Source organism: Catharus ustulatus, chromosome 30 (genome assembly GCF_009819885.2).
Source record: "Catharus ustulatus isolate bCatUst1 chromosome 30, bCatUst1.pri.v2, whole genome shotgun sequence".
NCBI lineage: Eukaryota > Metazoa > Chordata > Aves > Passeriformes > Turdidae > Catharus > Catharus ustulatus.
Genome location: NC_046250.1, coordinates 2,068,273 through 2,085,170, shown reverse-complemented (window position 1 = coordinate 2,085,170; position 16,898 = coordinate 2,068,273). Strand labels below are relative to the sequence as shown.

The 16,898-nt window shown below is 53.7% G+C and overlaps 2 protein-coding genes across 14 annotated transcripts; one reads left to right on the top strand and one right to left on the bottom strand.

Annotated features, from left to right (window-relative positions):
• The first annotated feature begins 1,315 nt into the window (after positions 1 to 1,315).
• SDHC (succinate dehydrogenase complex subunit C) lies at positions 1,316 to 11,354 on the top strand. Of its 13 annotated transcripts, XR_004420388.2 has the most exons (8): positions 1,316 to 1,368; positions 2,315 to 2,371; positions 4,710 to 4,811; positions 6,837 to 6,898; positions 9,006 to 9,169; positions 10,128 to 10,700; positions 10,814 to 10,844; positions 10,876 to 11,354. XR_004420388.2 is itself a non-coding variant. In XM_033083021.2 (6 exons), the coding sequence occupies exons 1-6, from the start codon at positions 1,349 to 1,351 to the stop codon at positions 10,230 to 10,232; spliced, it is 510 nt and encodes a 169-aa protein (XP_032938912.1). In that variant the 5' UTR covers positions 1,316 to 1,348; the 3' UTR covers positions 10,233 to 11,354. The 13 variants fall into 13 exon arrangements, 1 of the variants encoding a protein (XP_032938912.1); XR_004420396.2 differs by having other exon boundaries at positions 10,128 to 10,307; positions 10,550 to 11,354; XR_004420394.2 differs by having other exon boundaries at positions 10,128 to 10,336; positions 10,622 to 11,354.
• A 2,988-nt stretch (positions 11,355 to 14,342) lies between these two features.
• On the bottom strand, positions 14,343 to 16,377 carry CFAP126 (cilia and flagella associated protein 126; the record flags this gene model as incomplete). Its single annotated transcript, XM_033082960.1, has 3 exons — positions 16,305 to 16,377; positions 16,134 to 16,190; positions 14,343 to 14,696 (listed from the first exon to the last, which is right to left on the bottom strand). Coding segments are annotated over exons 1-3 (423 nt in total), but the record flags the coding sequence as incomplete, so codon positions are not given.
• Between the last annotated feature and the right edge of the window lie 521 nt (positions 16,378 to 16,898).

The following is a 16,898-nucleotide window of genomic DNA, read 5'->3' as shown; positions in this document are numbered from 1 at the left end:
GGGGGGAAAATCTGGGGTTTGAGGGAAAAAATCGGGAATTTGGGGTGAAAATCCCCGAATTTGGGGGAAAAATTCGGGATTTAGGGGGAAAACTCGGGAATTTGGGGGGAAAATCACTGGATTGATAACAGGATCGATAACGGGATTGATAATGGGATTGATAACAGGATTGATAACGGGGATTGATAACGGGATTGATAACGGGGATTGATAATGGGATCGATAACGGGATTGATAACGGGATCGATATCAGGGACCGATCGATCAATCCCAATGACTGATATTATCAGTGATCGATAACACGGTTTGATGTTATCAGGGATTGATCAATCCCAAGGATCGATGTTATCAGGAATCGGTAACACGGATCGATGTTATCGGGGATCGATCCCAATGATCGATGTTATCAGCGATCAATAACTCAGATCGATGCTATCGGGGATTGATGACTCAGATCGATGTTATCGGGGATCGATAACTCAGATCGATGTTATCAGGGATTGATAACAATGATCGATGTTATTGGCGATCGATAACAATGATTGATGTTATCAGCGATCGATAACGCGGATCAATGTTATGGGGGATCGATCCCAATGATCGATGTTATCAGGGATCAATAACTCAGATCGATGTTATCAGCGATCGATAACAATGATGGATGTTATCAGCGATCAATAACTCAGATCGATGTTATCAGGGATCAATAACTCAGACCGATGTTATCGGGGATCGAACCCAATGATTGAGGTTATCAGGGGTCAATAACTCAGATCGATGTTATTGGGGATCGATAACAATGATCGATGTTATCGGCGATCAATAACTCAGAGCGATGTTATCAGCGATCAATAACTCGGATCGATGCTATCGGGGATTGATGACTCAGATCGATGTTATCGGCGATCAATAACACCGATCGATGTTATTGGGGATCGATAACTCAGCTCGATGTTATCGGGGATCGATAACTCAGATCGATGTTATCGGCGATCAATAACACCAATCGATGTTATCAGCGATCGATAACTCAGATCAATGTTATCAGCGATCAATAACTCAGATCAATGTTATCAGTGATCGATAACTCGGGTCGATGTTATCAGCGATCAATAACTCAGATCGATGTTATCAGCGATCAATAACTCAGATCGATGTTATCAGCGATCGATAACTCAGATCGATGTTATCAGCGATCGATAACTCAGATCGATGTTATCAGACATCGATATCTCAGATCGATGTTCTCGGCCATCGATCCCCTCACCCATCCCGGCCGTTCCCGCCCTCCCAGCGTGCCCCGGGACCGGAAGTTCCTCACGGCCACTTCCGGTGCGGCGACTCCAAGATGGCGGCGCTGGCGCTGAGGTGACTCCGAGGGCCCGGGACAGACGGGGGGACACTGGGGACATCTGGGGACATGTGGGGACATTTGGGCACACTGAGGGGACACTGAGGGGACACCGGGGGACACTGAGGGGGCACCGCGGGGGGCGGCCCGGCCTGTGGCGATTTCTCGGGTCCGGTTCAAAGTCCGGGGCCGTTCCCGTCCCGGGGCCCGGAGTGCGCGGGGACACCGCAGTGTCACCTTTGTGTCACCCTGTGTGGCACCCGTGTCACCGCCGGGCCACCACCATGTCACCTTTGTGTCACCCTGTGTGGCACCCGTGTCACCGCCAGGACACCGCCATGTTACCTTTGTGTCACCTCGTGTGGCACCCGTGTCACCTCTGTGTCACCTCAGCTGTCCCCTCCCACCCTCCTTGTCCTCCCATCCTAAATCCCTTCCTAGTCCTCAAATTCCCGTCCGATATCCCAAATCCCCATCTCCAGATCCTTTTCCTCATCCCAAAATCCCATTCCCAGAATTCCTTCCCCATCCCTAAATCCCAAATCTCCATTCCCAAATCCCATCCCCAAACCCCTTCCTCCATCCCAAAATCCCAAATCCCTTCTCCCATCCCAAAATCCCCATCCCAAATCTCCATCCTAAATCCCAAATCCCATCCCCCAAATCCTTTCCCCCATCCCAAAATCCCAAATTCCTTCTCCGTTCTCCCATCCCAAATCCCTTCCCAGTCCCCAAACCCCAAATCCCATCCCCAAATCCCCCAGTCCCCTTTTTTGGGGGATCCAGCCCCGATCCTGATGGATTTTATCCAGAATTCCTGTGGGAATTTTGGAAATTTGGGACATTCCCCCTGGAATTTTAGGAATTTGGGCTGTTCCAGATCCTATTTTTCCCATTTTTTCCTCATTTTTTCCATTTTTTCCCACTTTCCCCCAATTTTTCCCCGTTTTTTCTCTTTCCCAGGGGTTTGGGGCGGCGCTGCCTCCTGGCCCGGCTGGGGCCCGGCCCCACCCTGCACCGGTGAGTGACTGGGAGGGACTGGGAGGGACTGGGATGGACTGGGATGTACTGGGAGTTATTGGGAATGGACTGGGATGCCCTGGGAATGGATTGGGAGGAACTGGGAGGGACTGGGAATGGATTGGGAATTACTTGGATGGACTGGGAGGGACTGGGGATGCACTGGGAGTTGATTGGGATGGACTGGGAGGGACTGGGATGGACTGGGAATGGACTGGGAATGGACTGGGAGTTACTGGGAGGGATTGGAAATGGACTGGGAGGGACTGGGAGTTACTGGGAGGGATTGGGAATGGACTGGGATGGAGTGGGAGGGACTGGGATGGACTGGGATGGACTGGGATGGACTGGGAATGGACTGGGAGGGACTGGGATGGACTGGGAATGGACTGGGATGGACTGGGATGGACTGGGAGTTACTGGGAGTTATTGAGAATGGACTGGGATGGATTGGGAGGGACTGGGAATGGACTGGGAGGGACTGGGATGGACTGGAAGTTACTGGGAATGGACTGGGATGGATTGGGAGGGACTGGGAATGGATTGGGAGGGACTGGGAGTTACTGGGATGTACTGGGAGGGACCGGGAATGGACTGGGATGGACTGGGAGGGACTGGGAATGGATTGTGAGGGACTGGGATGTACTGGGAGGGACTGGGAATGGACTGGGATGGACTGGGATGCACTGGGAGTTATTTGGAATGGACTGGGAGTTACTGGAAGGGACTGGGAGGGAACTGGGAGGGGCTGGGGGTTACTGGGAATGGACTGGGAATGGACTGGGAATGACTGGGAGGGACTGGGAATGGACTGGGAGGGACTGGGAATGACTGGGAGGGACTGGGATGGACTGGGAGGGACTGGGAGGGACTGGGAGGGACTGGGAGGGACTGGGAATGGATTGGGAGATGAGAGAAGGGATTTTGGGATGGATTTTGGGGTTTTAGGGAATTCCCAATTAGGGTTTTTTGGGGTTTTTGGGGTGGATTTTGGGTTTTAGGGAATTTCCAAGAAGGGATTTTGGGGATTTTGGGGTTTTAGGGAATCCCATAGAAGGAATTTTTGAGTTTTTGGGGTTTTAGAGAATTCCTAAGGAGGGATTTTGGGGTTTGGGGTGGATTTTGGGGTTTTAGGGAATTTCCAAGGAGGGATTTTGCGGATTTTGGGTTTTAGGGAATTTCCAATAAGGGATTTTGGGGGTTTTGGGGGTTTTAGGGAATCCCCAAGAAGGGATGTTTGGGGTTTTGGGGGTTTTAGGGAATCCCTTAGAAGGGATTTTTGGGGTTTTTGGGTGGATTTTGGGGTTAGGGAATTTCCAAGAAGGGTTTTTTGGGGTTTTGGGTTTTAGGGAATTTCCAATGAGGGATTTTTGGGGTAGACTTGGGGGTTTTTGGGGTGTATTTTGGGGGTTTTGGGGTGGATTTGGGGGCTTTTTGGGTGGATTTTGGGGTTTTTGGGGTGGATTTTGGGGTTTTTGGGGTTTTGGGGTGGATTTTGGGGTTTTAGGGAGTTTCCAAGGAGGGATTTTTGGGGTTTTTGGGTTTTAGGGAATTCCCAAGGAAGGATTTTTTTGGGGTTTTTGGTATTTTAGGGAGTCCCCAAGAAGGGATTTTTGGGGATTTTGGGGTTTTAGGGAATCCCATAGAAGGGATTTTTGGGGTTTTGAGGTGGATATTGGGTTTTAGGGAATTTCCAAGAAGGGATTTTTGGGTTTTTTGGGCTTTTAGGGAATTTCCAAGAAGGGATTTTTGGGTTTTTTGGGGTTTTAGGGAATTTCCAAGAAGGGATTTTGGGGTTTTTGGGGTTTTAGGGAGTTCTCAAGGAGGGATTTTGGGGTTTTTGGGGTGGATTTTGGGGTTTTTGGGGTGAATTTGGGGTTTTTGGGGTGGATTTTGGTGGTTTTTGGGGTGGATTTGGGGGTTTTTAGGGTGTATTTTGGGGTTTTTGGGGTGGATTTGGGGTTTTTGGGGTGTGTTTGGGGTGGATTTGGAGTGGATTTTGGGGTTTTTGGGGTGGATTTGGGGTTTTTTTGGGGTGGATTTTGGGGTTTTTTGAGGTGGATTTGGGGTTTTGGGGGTAGATTTGGGGTTTTTGGGGTGGATTTGGGGTTTTTGGGGTGTGTTTGGGGTGGATTTTGGTGGTTTTGGGTGGATTTGGGGTTTTTGGGGTGGATTTTGGGGTGGATTTTGGGGTTTTTGGGGTGAATTTTGGGGTTTTTGGGGTGGATTTTGTGGTTTTTGGGGTGGATTTTGGGGTTTTTGGGGTGGATTTGGGGTTTTTGGGGTGGATTTTGGGGTGGATTTGGGGTTTTTGGGGCTCAGCTCTCCCCCTGTGCAGGGTGATCCCGATGGGGACGACGGCGCGGGAGGAGATGCAGCGATTCTGGGAGAGGAACGAGCGCTCCAACCGACCCCTGTCCCCCCATGTCAGCATCTACAGGTCAGGGGGACCCCAAAATAACCCCAAAAACTGCATGGGACCCCAAATCCACCCCAAATCCACCCCAAAAACTGTGCTGGGGATCCCAAAAACTGCCCTGGGAACCCAAAATAACCCCAAAAACTGCCCTGGGAATGGAGCTCGTGCTCCAACCGGCCCCTGTCCCCCCATGTCAGCATCTACAGGTGAGGGGGACCCTAAAAACAGGATGGGGACCCCAAAAACTGCCCTGGGACCCCAAAATAACCCCAAAAACTGCCCGTGGAACCCAAAATAACCCCAAAAACTGCCCTGGGACCCAAAATCCACCCCAAATCCACCCCAAAAACTGCCTTGGGACCCCCCAAAATCACCCCACAGTCACTCTGGGAACCCCATAACCTGCCCTGGGACCCCAAAATAACCCCAAACCACCCCAAAATAACCCCAAAAACTGCCCTGGGGCCCCAAAATAACCACAAAATAACCCCAAAATAACCCCAAAAACTGACCTGGGAACCCAAAATAACCCCAAAATAATCCCACAAACTGCCCTGGGACCCCAAAAACTGCCCTGGGAACCCCAGATCCACCCCAAACCACCCCAAAATAACCCCAAAAACTGCCCTGGGACCCCAAACCACCCCAAAACTGTCCTGGGACCCCAAAAACTGCCCCTGGGACCCCAAAATAATCCCTAAAACTGCTCTGGGGATCCCAAACCCACCCCAATTCCACCCCAAAATAACACCAAAACTGCCCTGGGAACCCCAAATCCACCCCAGAAACTGCCCTGGGATCCCAAAAACTGCTTGGGACCCCAAATCCACCCCAAACCACCCCAAAACTGCCCTGGGAACCCCCTAATCACTCCACAATCACTTTGAGAACCCCAAAATCACCCCTAAAACAACCTGGGAGCCTCAAAATCACCCCTAAAACAGCCTGGGAACCCCAAAATCACCCCAAAGTCACTTCTAAATCATCCTGGGAACCCCAAATCCAACCCCAAATCATTCTGGGAACTCCAAATCCACCCCCAAATCACCCTGGGAATCCCAGAATCACCCCAAAATCACCCCAAATTACCCCAAAACTACCCTGGGAACCCCCAAAAATCACCCCTAAAACAGCCTGGGAACCCCAAAATCACCTCTAAGTCATCCTGGGAACCCCAAATCCACCCAAAATCATTCTGGGAACCCCAAATCCACCCCAAAACCACCCTGGGAACCCCAAAATCACCCTAAAACTTCCCTGGGAACCCCAAAATCACCCCAAAGTCACCTCTAAGTCATCCTGGAAACCCCAAATCCACCCCAAAATCACCCTGGGAACCCCAAAATCACCCCAAAATCATTCTGGGAGCCCCAAAATCCCCCCAAAATCATCTCTAAGTCATTCTGGTAACCCCAAATCCACCCCAAAACCGCTCTGGAAGCCCCAAAATCATTCTGGGAACCCCAAAACCACCCCAAAATCCCCCCAAATCACCTCTTAATCATTCTGGAAACTCCCAAACCGCCCCAAAATCATCATGGGAGCCCCAAAATCACCCCAAAATCATCTCTAAATCATTCTGGGAACCCCAAATCCATCCCAACACCACCCTGGAAGCCCCAAAATCCACACAAAATCATTCTGGGAACCCCAAAATCACCCCAAAACTTCCCTAGGAACCCCCAAATCACCCCAAAATCATTTTGGGAACTCCAAATCCACCCGAAATCATTGTGGGAACTCCAAAATCACCCCAAAACCACCTTGGGAACCCCAAAATCACTCCTAAAACAGCCTGGGAATCCCAAAATCCCCCCCAAATCGCCCCAAAATCACCTCTAAATCATTCTGGGAACTCCCAAGGCACCCCAAAACCACCCTGGGAACCTCTAAAATCACCCCAAAATCACTCTGGGAGCCCCAAAACCACCCCAAAATCCCCCCAAAATCCCCCCAAAATCCCCCTGTGCACCCCAAATCCCCCCAGACCCCCCTACACCCCATTTCCCGTTGGGTTTGGGGTGACCCCGCTGTGTCCCTTTGCAGGTGGTCCCTGCCCATGGCCATGTCCATCACCCACCGTGGCACCGGCGTGGCGCTCAGCCTGGGTGGGTGACACGGGGACACTGGGGACACTGGGGACATTGGGGGGACGCTGGGGACACACTGGGGACATTGGGGACATGGGGACATTGGGGACACTGGGACATTGGGGACACTGAGGACATTGGGGACATGGGGACAGTGGGGGCACTGAGAGGACATGGGGACATTGGGGACATGGGGACACTGAGGGGCCATTGGGAATGCTGAGCCTGGGTGGGTGACATGGGGACACACTGGGGACATGGGGACACTGAGGACATTGGGACATGGGGACAGTGAGGGGACATTGGGGACATTGGGGGTATTGGGGACATGGGGACATTGGGGACACACTGGGGACATTGGGACATTGGGGACACTGAGCCTGGGTGGGTGACATTGGGGACACTGAGGGGACATTGCGGACACTGAGGATATTGGGGACATTGGGGACATGGGGACACTGAGGATATTGGGGACATTGGGGACATGGGGACACTGAGGACATTGGGGACACACTGGGGACATTGGGACATTGGGGACACTGAGCCTGGGTGGGTGACATTGGGGACACTGAGGGGACATTGGGGACACTGAGGACATTGGGGACATTGGGGACATGGGGACACTGAGGACATTGGGGACACAATGGGGACATGGGGACACAATGGGGACATGGGGACACTGGGGACACTGAGAGGACAATGGGGACATTGGAGACACTGAGGGGACACAGGGGACACTGAGCCTGGGTGGGTGACATAGGGACACACTGGGGACATGGGGACACTTTGGGGACACTTTGGGGGCACTTGGGGACCTCCATCCCATTTCCCCATCCCCGTTTTTTTTCCGCGTTCCCATTTTTCCCATCCAAAATTCCCCAAATTCCTGCAATTCCCTGAGAGCTCCAGGTGTGTCCAGGTGTGTCCAGGTGTGTCCCTGGGTGTCACACCCCCACTCCAGGTGTGTCCAGGTGTGTCCCTGGGTGTCACACCCCCACTCCAGGTGTGTCCAGGTGTGTCCCTGGGTGTCACACCCCTACTCCTGGTGTGTCCAGGTGTGTCCAGGTGTGTCCCTGAGTGTCCCACCCCCATTCCAGGTGTATCCAGGTGTATCCAGGTGTACTCAGCCCATTCCAGGTGTATCCCTGACTGTTCCCTGCCGTTCCAGGTGTACCCTGAGTTCTCTTAGCCCATTCCAGGTGTATCCAGGTGTATCCCTGAGTGTTCCCTGCCATTCCAGGTGTATCCCTGTTCTCCCTGCCCATTCCAGGTGTATCCAGGTGTATCCCTGACTATTCCCTGCCCATTCCAGGTGTATCCAGGTGTATCCAGGTGTATCCCTGAGTGTTCACTGCCCATTCCAGGTGTATCCCTGTTCTCCCAGCCCATTCCAGGTGTATCCCTGAGTGTTCCAGGTGTATCCAGGTGTACCCTGAGTTCTCCCAGCCCACTCCAGGTGTATCCCTGAGTGTTCCCTGCCATTCCAGGTGTGTCCCTGTTCTCCCAGCCCATTCCAGCTGTATCCAGGTGTATCCAGGTGTACCCTGAGTTCTTCCAGCTCATTCCAGGTGTATCCCTGAGTGTTCCCTGCCATTCCAGGTGTATCCCTGAGTTCTCTTAGCCCATTCCAGGTGTATCCAGGTGTATCCAGGTGTATCCCTGGGTGTTCCTTGCCCATTCCATGTGTATCCAGGTGTATGCAGGTATATCCAGGTGTATTCCTGAGTGTCCCAGGTGTGTCCAGGTGTATCCCTGAGTGTCCCATCCCCATTCCAGGTGTATCCAAGTGTATCCAGGTGTATCCAGGTGTACCCTGAGTTCTCCCAGCCCATTCCAGGTGTGTCCACGTGTATCCAGGTGTATCCCTGAGTTCTCTTAGCCCATTCCAGGTGTATCCAGGTGTACCCAGGTGTGTCCCTGACTGTTCCCAGCCCATTCCAGCTGTATCCCTGACTGTTCCCTGCCATTCCAGCTGTACCCCTGACTGTCCCCTGCCGTTCCAGGTGTGTCCCTGTTCTCCCAGCCCATTCCAGGTGTATCCCTGACTGTCCCCTGCTGTTCCAGGTGTGTCCCTGTTCTCCCAGCCCATTCCAGGTGTATCCCTGAGCATTCCCTGCCGTTCCAGGTGTGTCCCTGTTCTCCCTGGCCGCTCTGCTGCTCCCAGAGCAGTTCCCTCACTACCTGGCCCAGGTGAGGGCCCTGAGCCTCGGCCCCGCCCTCGTCTTCTCGGCCAAGTTCGCTCTGGTGCTTCCCTTCTCCTACCACACCTGGAACGGGATCCGGCACCTGGTGAGGAATCCTGGGCTCTGGGCACCTGGGATGGGCTGGCCCTGCCCCTGGGGACAGCTGGGGACACAGGTGGTGGCACCTGAGAGAGGGGGGATGGAGTTTTGGGAATGGGGAATGCTGCTGGGCTGGGTTTTGTGGGATGGGATCCCAGTGCTCCCAGTGTGGGACTGGGATTGTTTGGGGAATGTGGAGCCTGGGTGGATTTGTGGGATTCCCAGTGGGAATGGGAAAATGGGAATGGGAATGGGAATGGGAACTGGAATGGGAATGGGGATGGGAAGGGGATTGGGATTGGGATGGGAATGGAGAATGGGATGGGATTGGGGATGGGGAATGGGAATGGGATGGGAATTGGGATAGGGATGGGGAAATGGGAATGGGGATGGGGATTGGGATTGGGATGGGAATGGGAAATGAGGATGGGGATGGGAAAATGGGATTGGGATGCGAGTGGGAAAATGAGAATGGGAAAATGGAAATGGAAGTGGGATGGGAGTGGGAATTAAAATGGGGGAATGGGAATGGGAATGGGAAATGGGAAATGGGAAATGGGGATGGGATTGGGAACTGGGAGTGGGAATGGGGAAATGGGAATTGGGAATGGGAATGGGGATGGGAATGGGAACTGGAATGGGAATGGGATTGGGGATGGGAATGGGAAAGGGGAATGGGGATGGGAAATAGGAAAATGGGAATGGGAATGGGGTGGGATGGAATGGGAATGGGAATAGGATTGGGGGAATGGGAAATGGGAATGGAATGGGGATGGGGGTGAGAAAATGGGAATGGGAATGGGAAAATGGAAATGAGAATGGGGAATTGGGATTGGGAATTGGGATGGGAATGGGAAATGGGAATGGGAATGGGGGAATGGGATGGGGATGAGAATGGGAATGGGAATGGGAATGGGAATGGGGATGGGACTGGGAAGTGCCACCCGCTCGTGGTGTCCCCACAGGCCTGGGACCTGGGCAAGGGGCTGAGGCTGGCCCAGGTGACACAGTCGGGGGTGCTGGTGCTGCTGCTGACCCTGCTGTCCTCGGCCGCGCTGGCCGCGCTCTGAGCGCCACCCGGGGGGTGACAAAGGGACACTGACAACCTGGGGGGGGTGACAAAGGGACACTGACAACCTGGGGGGGTGACAAAGGGACACTGCCAACCTGGGGGGTGACAAAGGGACACTGACAACCTGGGGGGGTGACAAAGGGACACTGTGCCACCTCAAACCCCAAAGAGGTGACAAAGTGACACTGTGCCACCCCAAACCTTGAGCGAGGTGACAAAATGACACTGTGCCACCGTGGAAGAGGTGACAAAGTGACACTGCCACCCCGGGGGAGGTGACAGAGTGACACTGTGCCACCTCAAACCCCCAGGGAGGTGACAAAGTGACACTGTGCCACCCCAAACCCTGGGAGAGGTGACAAAGTGACACTGTGCCACCCAGGGGAGGTGACAAAGTGACACTGTGCCACCCCAAACCCCAGAGAGGTGACAAAGTGACACTGTGCCACCCCAAACCCCCAGGGAGGTGACAAAGTGACACTGTGCCACCCCAAACCCCAAGGGAGGTGACAAAGTGACACTGTGCCACCTCAGGGGAGGTGACAAAGTGACACTGTGCCACCCCAGACCCTCAGAGAGGTGACAAAGTGACACTGCCACCCCGGGGGAGGTGACAAAGTGACACTGCCACCCCTGGGGAGGTGACAAAGTGACACTGTGCCACCCCAAACCCTGGAGAGGTGACAAAGTGACACTGCCACCCCTGGGGAGGTGACAAAGTGACACTGTGCCACCCCAAACCTTGAGGGAGGTGACAAAGTGACACTACCACCCCCCTGCCACCCCCCCCCAGGATGTTGAGAGCTGCCCCTGCTGCCCCTCCCCCTCCTGGTGCCACCCTGGCCGTGTCCCCACGTGTCCCCACGTGTCCCCACGTGTCCCCAAGGCGGGGACAATGAGGGATTGTGTCACAGGAATGGGGTGGGGACAAGGGACAAGGAGCAGCATTGAGGGAGCCGGGCCCGGGGGTGGTGACAGTGACATCTCAGTGCCACCCCCTGCCACAGCCAGCTCCTCAGTCCCTGGGAATTCCATGATTCAGCCCCTTCTGCAAGGAAAAAATGAAAATAAATTCAATTTTTGGAACTTCCTGCCCAGAAATAAAATCAATTTTCAACCCCTTGGAGAAGGATATTTGCATTTTTATTTCTATTTTTCTTTTTATTTTATTGTTCTTTTATTTTTGTTTCTATGTTTATTTTAATTTTATTTTTATTTTTATTTTTATTTCATTTATTTTTATTTTTATTTTATTTTATTTTTATTTTATTTTATTTTCATTTTTATTTTTATTTTAGTTTTCATTTTATTTTTATTTTTATTTTATTTTTATGTTTATTTTTATTTTTACTTATTTTTATTTTAATTTTTATTTTCATTTTTATTTTTATTTTTATTTCTATTTCTATTTCTATTTTTATTTAATTTTAATTTTTATTTTTATTTTCATTTTTATTTTTACTTTTATTTTAATCTTATTATTTTAATTTTTATTTTTATTTCATTTTTATGTTTATGTTTATGTTTATGTTTATTTTTATTTTATTTTATTATTATTATTATTTTAATTTTTATTTTATTTTTATTTTATTTTTATTTTTGTTTTCATTTTCATTTTTATTTTACTTATTTTTTAAATTTTATTTTTATTTTATTTTCATTTTTATTTTCATTTCTATTTTCATTTCTATTTTAATTTCTATTTTTATTTTATTTTCATTTTCATTTTTAGTTTAGTTTTTATTTTCATTTCTATTTCTATTTTTATTCTATTTTTATGTTTATTTTTATTTTTTAATATATTTTTATTTTTATTTTTACTTGTTTTTATTTTCATTTCTATTTTTATTTTTATTTTATTTTCATTTTCATTTTTATTTTTATTTTTATTTTCATTTCTATTTCTATTTTTATTTTTTTAAATTTCTATTTTCATTTTCATTTTTATTTCTATTTCTATTTCTATTTTTATTTTTTATTTTTATTTTTATTCACAGCATGTAAAAAAAAAAACCCAAAAAGATTTGGGCTCATTCCAAGCATTTCCAACTTTTATTTCCCATTTTTGTGGGGTTTGTCCCCAGGGGAGGTGACAATGACACCAAGGCCACCCCAGGGCTCAGGGGCCGGGGGGGGGGGTTTGGGGACAGGGGAGGTGACAGTGACACCAAGGCCACCCCCAGGGCTCAGGAGCTGGGGGGGGTTTGGGGACAGGGGAGGTGACAATGACACCAAGGCCACCCCCAGGGCTCAGGGGCCAGGGGGGGTTTGGGGACAGGGCCCCTCCCCGGGGGTGTCCCCAGGGTTTGGGGTCTCTTGGGGACAGGGCCCCCCCCCGGGGGTGTCCCCAGGGTTTGGGGTCTCAGGGACTTTTCCAGAACCTTCTGTCACCTCCCAGGGCCTCTGGAGCTGGGGAGAGAGCGGGGGCAGGGGGAGCCTGGGTCACATTGTCACAGTGTCCCCAAATCCCAAATCCCTGTGTCCCCAAATCCCTGGGTCACATTGTCACAGTGTCCCCAAATCCCAAATCCCTGTGTCCCCAAATCCCTGGGTCACATTGTCACCATTGTCCCCAAATCCCAAATCCCTGGGTCACATTGTCACCTGTGTCCCCAAATCCTGGGTCACATTGTCCCCAAATCCCAAATCCCTGTGTCCCCAAATCCCTGGGTCACATTGTCACCATTGTCCCCAAATCCCTGTGTCCCCATTGTCCCCAAATCCCAAATCCCTGTGTCCCATTGTCCCCAAATCCCTGGGTCACATTGTCACCAAATCCCAAATCCCTGTGTCCCCAAATCCCTGTGTCACATTGTCCCCAAATCCCAAATCCCTGTGTCACATTGTCCCCAAATCCCAAATCCCTGTGTCCCCAAATCCCTGTGTCACATTGTCCCCAAATCCCAAATCCCTGTGTCCCCAAATCCCTGTGTCACATTGTCCCCAAATCCCAAATCCCTGTGTCACATTGTCACCAAATCCCAAATCCCTGTGTCCTCTTTGTCCCCAAATCCCTGTGTCCCCTGTGTCCCCAAATCCCAAATCCCTGTGTCACATTGTCACCAAATCCCAAATCCCTGTGTCCCCAAATCCCAAATCCCTGTGTCCCTTTGTCCCTTTGTCCCCAAATCCCTGTGTCCCATTGTCCCCAAATCCCTGTGTCCCATTGTCCCCAAATCCCAAATCCCTGTGTCCCCTGTGTCCCCAAAACCCCATCTCTGTGTCCCCTCTTTATTCCCCTGTCCCCCATCCTTGTCCCCAAATCCCCCATCCCCATATCCCCCATCCCCATATCCCCTGTCCCTGTCCTTGTCCCTGTCCCTGTCCCCTCTCCTGTCCTGTGCCACCCCCTGCCCCTCCCCGAGCCCTGGGGGTGTCCCAGGTGTCCCCAGGTGTGTCCCCAGCTGTCCCCAGGTGTGTCCCAGCTGTCCCCAGGTGTGTCCCCAGTGTCACCTGGCCTGTCACACGGGTGCAGATGCCGTTGCAGGCCCTCAGCAGGGTTTGGGGCTGGCTCTGTGTGTGACCCAGCTGTGTCCCCAGGTGTACCCAGGTGTGTCCCAGCTGTCCCCAGGTGTGTCCCCAGTGTCACCTGTCCCGTCACACGGGTGCAGATGCCATTGCAGGCTCTCAGCAGGGTTTGGGGCTGGCTCTGTGTGTGACCCAGCTGTGTCCCCAGCTGTACCCAGGTGTGTCCCAGGTGTCCCCAGCTCTAACCCAGCTGTACCCAGCTGTCCCCAGCTCTAACCCAGCTGTCCCCAGGTGTGTCCCAGCTGTCCCCAGGTGTGTCCCCAGTGTCACCTGTCCCGTCACACGGGTGCAGATGCCGTTGCAGGCCCTCAGCAGGGTTTGGGGCTGGCTCTGTGTGTGACCCAGCTGTGTCCCCAGCTCTAACCCAGCTGTCCCCAGGTGTCCCCAGGTGTGTCCCCAGTGTCCCCAGGTGTGTCCCCAGTGTCACCTGGCCTGTCACACGGGTGCAGATGCCGTTGCAGGCCCTCAGCAGGGTTTGGGGCTGGCTCTGTGTGTGACCCAGCTGTGTCCCCAGCTCTAACCCAGCTGTCCCCAGCTCTAACCCAGCTGTCCCCAGGTGTGTCCCAGCTGTCCCCAGGTGTGTCCCAGCTGTCCCCAGGTGTGTCCCCAGTGTCACCTGTCCCGTCACACGGGTGCAGATGCCATTGCAGGCTCTCAGCAGGGTTTGGGGCTGGCTCTGTGTGTGACCCGGGTGTGTCCCCAGCTCTAACCCAGCTGTCCCCAGGTGTGTCCCCAGTGTCCCCAGGTGTGTCCCCAGTGTCACCTGTCCTGTCACACGGGTGCAGATGCCGTTGCAGGCTCTCAGCAGGGTTTGGGGCTGGCTCTCCAGCACTCTCTGTGCCGCTCGGGGTGAGCGCGTGCTCAGGTCCAGCCAGGCCGGGGGGATGCTCCTGGGCATGTCCCACGTCCCCAGGAATGTCCCCCAGGGTGACACCTGTGCCACCGTCGTGTCACCAGGGTGGGGGTGTCCCCAGGCTCGGGAGGGACCCAGGACCCCCAAACCCCATCCCAGGATCCCCAAACACCATCCTGGGGCCACCAGGGCACTCAAACCCCACCCCAGGACCCCTAAATCCCATCCCAGGATTCCTAAATCCCATTCCAGGATCCCCAAACCTCTCCCTGGGACTCTCAAACCCCTCCTGGAGCATCCAAACCCCATCCCAGGACCCCCAAATCCTACCCTAGGGCCACCAGGATCCCCAAATCCCATCCCAGGACCCCCAAACCCCTCCCAGGGACCCCCAAACCCCCTCATTGCCCCCCCAAACCCCTCCCCAGGATCCCTAAATCCCATTCCAGGACCCCCAAACCCCACCCTGGGGCCACCAGGGCACCCAAACTCCATCCCAGGATCCCTAAATCCCATTCCAGGACCCCCAAACCCCACCCCAGGACCCCCAAATCCCACCCCAGGACCCCCAAACCCCTCCCTGGGACCCCCAAATCCCATCCCAGGACCCCCAAACCCCTCCCTGCCCCCCCAACCCCCTGACCTGGGAGCGGGGCACGTGTGGCAGGAGGTGCCCGCGGTCATCGGCGATGAAGGCGGTGGGGGGGTGGGGGGTGGGGAGCTGGGGGGGTTTGGGGGGGTCAGTGAGGGGTCAGTGAGGGATTTTGGGGGGGTCAGTGAGGGATTTTGGGGGGTCAGTGAGGGGTTTGGGGGTCCTGAAATGGGATTTAGGGGGTCCTGGAATGGGATTTGGATGCCCTGGTGGTCCCAGGGTGGGGTTTGGGGGTCCCAGGGAGGGATTTGGGGGTCCTGGAATGGGAATTGGGGATCCTGGGATGGGGTTTGGGGGGGCAGTGAGGGGGTTTGGGGGTCCTGGAATGGGATTTAGGGATCTTGGGATGGGGTTTGGGGGTCCTGGGGAGGGATTTGGGTACTCTGGTGGTCCCAGGGTGGGGTTTGGGGGTCCCAGGGAGGGGTTTGAGGGTCCTGGAATGGGATTTAGGGATCCTGGGATGAGGTTTGGGGGTCCTGGTGTCCCCGGGGAGGGGTTTGGGGGTCCTGGTGGCCCCAGGGTGGGATTTGGGGGTCCCGGGGAGGGGTTTGGGGGGTCCTGGAATGGGATTTAGGGATCCTGGGATGGGTTTGGGGGTCCTGGAATGGGAATTGGGGATCCTGGAATGGGATTTAGGGATCCTGGGGTGGGGTTTGGGGTCCTGGGGAGGGGTTTGGGTGCCCTGGTAGCCCCAGGGATGGGTTTGGAGGTCCCAGGATGGGGTTTGGGGGTCCGGGCTGGGGCTGGGCTGGGGCTGGGCTGGGGTTGAGGAGGGTTCCGGGTGGGTTTGGGGGTTCCGGGTGGGTTTGGGGGTCCCGGGGGGGTTTGGGGGTCCCGGGGGGATTTTGGGGAGGTGTCGGGGGTACCTTCTGGGGGGGCCGGGGCACGGTCCAGCACTGCAGCCGGGGGGGGCTGAAAGCGTCCTGGGGAGGGGAGGGGGCCCTGAGAACCGGGACCTCCGGACCCTTCTCCCCTTGTCCCCCTCCTCCTTTTTTCTCCTTTTTCCCCCCATTTTTCCCCCATTTCCCCCCCCCCACCTGCCCCGCCATGTTTCGTTGCCCGGCAACCGCCGCGCGCGCCCCCTGGCGGCCGGTGTGGGTCAGAGGGGGCGGGGCAACGACGTCATCAACGGAGACCACGCCCCTTTACAGACCACGCCCCCTGGCGACCGACGTGTCCACTGAGGGGCGGGGAAATGACGTAATCACTAAAGATCACGCCCCTTTACTGACCACGCCCCCTCTCGGCGGAGATGGAGACAGGGAGGGGACCGGGATAGGACAGTGATAGGGACAGGGACGGGGAGGGGACAGAGACAGGGATGGGACAGGGATGGGGACAGGGACAGGGACGAGGATGGGCACAGGGACGGGGATGGGGAGAGGGACGGGGACAAGGACAGGGAGGAAACGGGGAAAGGGATGGAGACAGGGAGGGGACAGGACCAGGGAGGTGACAAGGACAGGGACAGGGACAGGGATGGGGACAGGGATGGGACAGAGACAGGAAACAGGGACAGGGACAGGGACAGGGACAGGGACAGGGACAGGGACAGGGACAAAGACAGGGATGGGACAGGGATGGGGACATGGGGGATACAGGGATGGGACAGGGAGGGGACAGGGATGGGA

Excerpts from the sequence above, each read along its gene's own strand:
- SDHC (XM_033083021.2), top strand. The coding sequence starts at position 1,349 with ATGGCGGCGCTGGCGCTGAG. Across the intron at positions 1,369-2,314 it reads ATGGCGGCGCTGGCGCTGAG|GGGTTTGGGGCGGCGCTGCC; the intron begins GTGACTCCGAGG and ends TCTCTTTCCCAG. Across the intron at positions 2,372-4,709 it reads CCCGGCCCCACCCTGCACCG|GGTGATCCCGATGGGGACGA; the intron begins GTGAGTGACTGG and ends CCCCCTGTGCAG.